Raw genomic sequence first — 7,959 nt, forward strand, 5'->3', positions numbered from 1 at the left:
TTTATACCCTATTTCAATTATAACAAATCTTGAAGCTTTATTCTAATTATAGTATTGGCATTTCCTATTGTAGCTAAGCAACTTACTAGAACTGTAAGTATCAAGTATATTAGTCCTAGACCTTAGTTGGATCCTAGTTTATGCAAGATTTTTGACCTAATTTATACTACTAGGTCATGGCATGTTGTGCATGAATGGTTATTATAAAGATGCATGAGTCCAAGAATGACCTGAATTGGCAGTTGTCACATATAAGACAAAGTTTAAAGAAGAAAGCGAGCAAGAAAGCGAACCTAGAAACACCATGGATGACATTGCGGACATAACCATTGGCGAATACAAAAGAAGGATGTGTGATGATATTGGACCAGGACTTGTGCAACTTGCAATTCCAATAACTACGACCTTCGAACAAAAAGGCCACATGCTCACCCAACTCAAGGATATCCCATTCTATGGGAAAGATCACGAAGTCGCAAACAAGCACATCGACAAGGTCAACGACATAGCTGACTACTTCAACATCGCTAATGTGCCTCGCGAGATTGTTTTGCTTCGTATGCTACCAGTTGCATTTAAGGGAGCCGCGAAAGATTGGCTAAAATCACTCCCTCCAGGATCTATCACCACATGGGCTAAAATACGTGAAGAATTCATAGATCAATTTTGCCCTCCCTCAAAAATAACAAAATTGAAGAAAACCATTGCAAACTTTGAATAAAAAGTAGGAGAGTCACTTTATGAGGCATGGGAAAGGTACAAGGGATTGTTGAGGAATTGCTCCCACAATGATCTTAACATTCAACAAGAAGTCACCATTTTATATGATGGAGTGAACGTGATAACTAGGTAACTCCTTGAATCCCAAGGACCACTCACGAAGAAACCTCCCGATGTTATAAAGGAGCTAATTGAAGAATTCTCTAAGCACTCTAGAGAGTACCATAACCCAAGGGGCGACTCGACTCGAGGAGCGGTGAAGTCAATTTCCGATAATATGGCATCAGTGATGGCTATATTGGAAAGCTTGGATCGAAGAATTGTTGGATAAGGTGTCTAAGTCCATAACTATATTTGGTATGTACTTGACCCGAAAGTAGCATGGTCCATTTGGGTTGCATTTCACCGGAATAATTTGTAAGGATGGACTTTTGAGAAGAGGTTATTTATGATTTATTAATATATTATAAGTTCTAATATGTTAATATGAAATCATATTATTTAATTAGTATTGATTAAGAATTAATTTGGAATGAATTTAGTGATCAAAAGAGACTAATTAAATGTACGGGGATTGAGTTGGTAAATCAATGATTCTTATAGTGTGGGCCTATGGTTATTTAGGCTGGGCTAAACCAATATGGTAGTCCATGGATGTTTAACCCGTGGATCCTAAGTAATATGAAAGGTCATGTCATTAGGGTTTACATGGATGTAACCTAAGACTTTGACACACTATATAAGAAGTCCTTTAGCTCTTAAAATCAGCACTAGTGATCTTTAGAAGAGCCATAGCCGATTTTTTTGTGCATGTTATTCTCTCTCAAAGTCCTCCATTGTTGGTGGTGTTTTGTGAAGCATTTGATGCATCACATTTGTGGTTCTAGGCTCTTAAAGGTCCAAGCTAATAAGCTACAAGAAAAGGTATGTCATCTAACTAGTTTTTGTTATACAAGTACCCATGTTTTGTATGCTACTTAGGATAATGCTTTGGAAAATCAAATTGCATGTATAATTAGAGAAAACATAAATCTAAAGCATTTAGGGTTGTATGTGAACCTTAAGGTTGTTAGAGTGCTCAAAACCCATCAAGAATGACAAAGATAGATCAATCCATCCACGCAATCTGGGTGGGATGTGAAAATTGTAACAGGCCTCACCTTACTAGAGATTGTGATCTTGACGAGCATGGGAACCGGAAAGTTCAAGGGTGTTACTCGAGTGGCGATAGATATGATGAGGATTGGCGAAAACCAAAAAAATAGTGGCTACCATATGATGAGTACAAGGAAGCAAAATAGGAAAATATAGGCTAAAGACAAGAGGTTTTTATCAAAAGGAGGAGCCAGTGCAATATAAGAAAATGGGCTTTGAAGATATGCTCTCAAGATTTGCAGCTGCATCCGACAAAAGACACAATGAAATCGATGTTGCAATAAGAGAACAACAAGTAATGATGAAAGAGCAACAAAAATTAATGAGAAATCAGAAGGCCTCTATACTAAACATTGAAAAACAGTTAGCCCAACTTGCACAACAAATCAACCAAAGATCACCGGGTGAACTTCCAAGTAATACCGAGAAAAATCCTAGAGGCGCTCAAATCAACATTGTGACGACTAGGAGTGGAAAGATAATTACCCCTCTAACACCTATCATGAATGAGGATCCAAAAGAGGTGCATGAGGAACAAAAAGAAGACCCGAAATCACAAACAGTCGAGCCGACTCGTCGAGTCGTGGAGAAGGACTCGATGAGTCCCTCGTCTGAACAAAAAATTAACCCTCCTTCGAAACCTTATCAACATCCATTGCCATTTCCAAGTCGGACTAGACAAGAAAAGCAGAATGAAGATCATCAAAAGTTCCGGGAACACATCAAGGCCCTTCTAATCAACATTACTTTCATAGAACCAATTGAACAAATGCCTAAGTACGCAAAATTCTTAAAAGAACTACTCACAAATCGAAAGAAGCTAGAAGAGGTGTCCAAGGTGGTGCTTAATGAAAATTGTTCAGTCGCAATGTTGAACAAATTGCCGAAGAAGATGGGTAACCCGGGTAGTTTAACTTTGTCATGCCAATTCTAGAACCTAGCTACTAGTTATCTACTGGTGGATTCAGGGGCAAGTCTTAATCTTATGCCATACTATTTCTTTAAAAAATTGAACCTTCCGGATCCGAAACCGATTTGTATGGCAATTCATCTAGCAAACAAGATGGTGACATTTCCAAGGGGGATGTGCGAGGACTTATTGGTAATAAATTTGTATTCCCCACGGATTTCATAGTGCTAGATATGGAAGAGGACCACCAAGTGCTGATCATTCTTGGAAGACCTTTGGAGTTGATTGAGCCATGAAGCATTCTAAATATAGTGATGACACGACATTTTCGGTGGACACTTTGGAAGAACTAATAGAAGAATGGAAGGAGGACAACTCAAACGAGCCCGCTATTGACTTTGAATACAACTTTGATGTTGAAAAAGACTTAAAGGAGATAGAAAATTTGCTCAAAGAAGCTGAATATGAAGAACTAATCAATAGTGCAGAAAAGGCGACTCGCCAAGTTGAAGATACTGACTCGACAAGTCTGTGTAAAAAATCACAATCAGATGGGAATTTTGACCTGAACTCGATGAGTTCCCTCTCTGGACTCGATGTTTTCAGTGTTCAGAACTCATATTTAGATCTGAAAACTTGGCCAACACATCTAGAATATGCATTTTTGGAAGAGGGTAATCAAAAACTTGTAATTATATCTTCTGACCTCACTAAATCTGAAAAAGAGGAGTTACTCCAAGTTTTTAAGAAAAGGAAAAATGTCATCGCATGAAAATTACCAATATTAATGGAATAAGCCCTTTTTATTGCTCCCACAAGATCAACCTTGAAGAAGGCGCAAAGCCGGTAGTGCACCACCAAAGGCGTTTAAACCCGAACATGCAAGAGGTGGTCAAGAAGGAGGTTGTCAAGCTTTTAGATGTCGAGATTATATATTTAATTTCTGATAGTCCATGGGTTAGTCCCATCCAAGTAGTGCCAAAGAAAGGAAGAATGACTGTCATAGCAAACAACAAGAACGAGCTCATACCCACACAAATGGTAACCGGTTGGCGGGTGTGCATCGATTATCGAAATCTAAACGATGCTAATTGCAAATACCACTTCCCTCTCCTTTTTATTGATCAAATTCTTAAGAGATTATCAGGCCATAGCTATTATTGTTTTTTAGATGGGTTTTCAGGTTATTTTCAAATACCTATTGACCCAATTGATCAAGAGAAGACAACTTTCACTTGCCCAAGTGGAACATTTGCCTATCGACGCATGCCTTTTGGATTATGCAATGCACTGGAAACCTTTCAATGATGCATGGCGGCGATATTCCACGACATGGTGGAAAATTTCATGGAAGTATTCATGGATGATTTTTCTATTTTTGTCTCTTCTTTTCATGATTATCTTGCTAACCTTGATATAATGCTTGCTAAGTGTGAGAAGACTAATTTAGTTCTTAATTGGGAAAAGTGTCATTACATGGTGAAGGAGGGAATTGTGTTAGGCCATAAAGTTTCCAAAGCGAGGATTGAGGTGGATCGAGCGAAAATTGATACTATTGCTAAATTACCCCCACCAACTAATGTGAAGGGTGTTAGGAGTTTTCTAGGTCACGCGGGTTTTTACCGCTGCTTTATTAAAGATTTTTCTAAAATTACTAGACCTTTAACTCAACTAGTTTTGAAAGATGCACCTTTTAATTTTTCTAAAGAATGTTTAGCCTCTTTTGAAAATTTGAAAGAAAAATTAACTAACGCCCCGATCATTATCGCCACGAATTGGAACTTACGAGTTGAGATAATATGCGATGCAAGTGATTATGCTTTAGAGCTGTACTTGGCCAAAGGGTTGACAAGCGCTTTCAACCCATTCACTATGCAAAAAAGACCCTAAATCTAAACCCAAGAAAACTACACCACTATTGAAAAAGAATTATTAGACGTGGTGTATGCCTTTGAAAATTTTCGTCCCTACTTAATTTTTATCTAAAACTGCTGTTTTTACTGACCACTCTGCTATTAAGTATTTGTTTTCCAAGAAGGATGCAAAGCCAAGGTTGATCCAATGGGTGTTGTTGGTTCAAGAATTTGATATTGAGGTAAAGGACAAGAAAATGATGGAAAATGTAGCTGCTAACCATCTTTCTAGATTAGAAAATCCAGCAAGGGGTGAGATGGATGACAAGGGCATTGAAGATAGCTTCTCAAAAGAATACTTGATGGTAATAATGGGGAAAGAACCATGGTATGCCGATATTGCAAACTTTCTGGAAGGAGATTTTTTTCCAAAAGGGCTCACTCACCAGCAGAAAAAGAAGCACTTTTCAGAAATCAAATATTATTTCTGGGATGAGACATATCTTTTTAGGAGTTGTGCAGATGGGATCATAAGAAGATGTGTTTTTGGAAAGGAAATCCGAGACATACTAGAGCATTGCCACAATGGATCGACAAAAGGACATCATGGGGTACAATTCACTGCTAAAAAAGTGTTTAATGTAGGGTTCTATTAGTCTATTATCTTCAAAGATGCTGCCACTTATGTCAGGGAATGTGATGCTTGACAAAGGACATGTAATATTTCGGCAAGGAATGAAATGCTTCAAAGGAATATTCAAGTTTGTGAAATATTTGATGTGTGGGGTGTGGATTTCATGGTACCATTTTCTTCATCCAAAGGCAATAAATACATACTTGTGGCGATGGATTATGTGTCAAAATGGGTAGAAGCGCAAGCATTACCAACCAATGATGTGAGGGTTATGGTGAAGTTCCTAAAAAATTATTTTCTAGATTTGCAGTACCCAAGGCGTTAATTAGTGACAAAGGAGCCCACTTTGCGAATGACCAACTAGCGAAAGTGTTGCAAAAATATGGTGTACGCCATAGATTTTCAACACCTAACCATCCACAAACAAATGGGCAAACCAAGGTCACAAATAGGGCACTCAAAAGATATATTGGAAAGATCGGTGGGTAGTAATAGAAAAGATTGGGCGAACAAATTGGATGATGCACTTTGGGCATTTAGGACCGCATTCAAAACACCCAGTGGAACCACATCGTATAGATTGGTTTATGGTAAAAATTGTCATTTACCCGTGGAGCTTGAACATAAAGCCTATCGGCCTTTAAAAACATGCATTTTTTAGCCAAATGAGTTGCGTGCCAATCAACTTTTGCAAATGAATGCTTTGGAAGAATTGAGGAATGAGTCCTACACTAACTCGTTGATCTACAAAGACAAGACAAAAAGATGGCATGATGCAAGGTTGAAGGGTAACAAGGAATTTGCAGCTAACCAAAAATTCCTTTTATACAATTCAAAACTAAAGTTCTTTCTGGGAAAATTACGCACTCGTTGGTCTAGGCCTTTTACAATCAAGCATGTGTATCCATACACGGTAATTGAGTTGTGGAGCAAGGATGGGTCAAAATTTAAAGTGAATGGGGATTGGGTCAAGAAATATGAAGAAGGCGTACTAAATGAAGAATTACTTGAAGAGGGAATGGACTTTGAGAAAGCCACTGCAACGTAGAGCGGGTAGGAATCCAGCTAAAGACTCCTAAAAAAGAAGCGCTTACGGGTGGCAACCCGCTATTTGAGTTTGCTTTCTTTTTACCATTTTCTTTTTGTTTTGGTTTTTAGTTTAGTTTTCTTTTTTTTTTATGTGTTCTAAAGGATAAGTCTAAATCTTCTTTTAAGCTTAAAATGTTTGCTTCAGGACAAGCAAAGTTTGAGTGTAGGGTGTGGTGAAATTTATTTTTAAGAGAACAATTTTTTTTTCGAACATATGGTACAACTCGTCGAGTCCAGTCGACCCGGCTCGACAAATCCATCTGGAAATACATGAAATTTCATAATATATGTGTTTACTCGATGAGTCAAGGGTACCCAACTCGAGGAGTAGGTTTTATTAACAAAATAAATAAATAATTTTTAAACTCTGTAAATTAGAGTTTTTACCCTAAAAAGTAAAACTCTCATTTTCACATTTCACAATCGTCACCCTCCCCCATTCGACCAAGCAATTCTCTCAAGTGAAGATTTACAATTTTGGTGACTTCCTCTTCCAATTTGCTCAAAAAGTAACGTTTTTTAGCATAATCTTGTTAAAGTTTTGATCTAAAGTAGTTTAGAAGTTGAAATTTGTTAAAAACCCGATTTTTGGTTTTGACATAAATTTTAGGGTTTTGATTTCGGTTAAATTATAGTGTTTGGACTAAAATGTTTTGTGAATTAGTACTTGGATTTTCACCCTGAACAAACCCCTAGAATGAATTTTGGATTTACATGGCAGATTTGGTTTGAATCAAAAGTATGTCCGCAACCTGTTCATCGGACTCGACGAGTCCATTCATGAAATCAACGAGTCCATGTTTCAGTTCCTAGATTTTTATTCTTTTAAGAAGTTCTATGGTCTGTGTGTTTGTTTTTCTTGTGTTAGATTTGCAGGAAATGTTCAAAAGCAGGGGCTAGAGATCTAGAAGAGACCGAGGGGACTTCCCTTGGTTCAACTTTCCAGAAGTTGGATCCAAGGCTAATTTGACTAAATGGAAAAAGAGGCTTGAAACACTTAAGAAAAAGGAATTCTATGTACTGAATGAACTAAATTGGATGTGGATTGGGCAAGTAGGTTTGGAGGAATCTTTGAACCCATACTTAACTAATGTATTCATGCGAGATGGAGTTCAAATCACATGTAACGGGTGGAAGAGATTATTCCGGATACAAGAACCAATATATAGGGAGCTTTGTTTAGAGTTCTTTTCCACTATGACATTCTACGGGGGAGACGACTATTATAAACTGAACGCTTTGACCTTTTGTCTTGGTAGTGAATACCGGGAATGTAGCATGGCAGAATTGGGATGTAGGATGGGTCTATATGACCGATCTTTGGTCATGACAGAGGTATTTGGTACATTCTTGGATAGTGGCTATAGAGTCTTTCCAGAAGGGAAAAATTTAGGAAATTGGTGGAACACGATAGCAAACAACGTCTACATACCTTCCACGACACAAGAAGGGAGCATTCGGTCCCCGATTCACCGCTTGATTCACCGCATCATTGCTATCACAATAAACATGAGGAAAGATGATGGCAAGGTTCCAAGCCTTGATGTATTCTATTTATGTTGCATAATCATGCCAAACACCTTCTGCAATATTCCCTA

General features: G+C 37.9%; 1 protein-coding gene and 1 non-coding gene across 2 annotated transcripts; one reads left to right on the forward strand and one right to left on the reverse strand.

Moving 5' to 3' along the window:
• Window positions 1-688: 688 nt before the first annotated feature.
• Window positions 689-795, reverse strand: LOC145044671 (small nucleolar RNA R71). Its single transcript, XR_013681616.1, has one exon. It is a non-coding gene; the product is annotated as a small nucleolar RNA R71 (small nucleolar RNA).
• Window positions 796-5,654: 4,859 nt separating this feature from the next.
• LOC145040561 (uncharacterized) lies at window positions 5,655-6,320 on the forward strand. Its single transcript, XM_078988475.1, has 2 exons — window positions 5,655-5,855; window positions 5,934-6,320. The coding sequence occupies exons 1-2, from the start codon at window positions 5,655-5,657 to the stop codon at window positions 6,318-6,320; spliced, it is 588 nt and encodes a 195-aa protein (XP_078844601.1).
• Window positions 6,321-7,959: the final 1,639 nt, after the last annotated feature.

Source organism: Lactuca saligna, chromosome 4 (genome assembly GCF_052625555.1).
Source record: "Lactuca saligna cultivar CGN05327 chromosome 4, ASM5262555v1, whole genome shotgun sequence".
Taxonomy (NCBI): Eukaryota; Viridiplantae; Streptophyta; class Magnoliopsida; order Asterales; family Asteraceae; genus Lactuca; species Lactuca saligna.

Excerpts from the sequence above, each read along its gene's own strand:
- LOC145040561 (XM_078988475.1), top strand. The coding sequence starts at position 5,655 with ATGGTGTACGCCATAGATTTTCAACACCTAACCATCCACAAACAAATG. Across the intron at positions 5,856-5,933 it reads GAACCACATCGTATAGATTG|CCAAATGAGTTGCGTGCCAA; the intron begins GTTTATGGTAAA and ends TGCATTTTTTAG.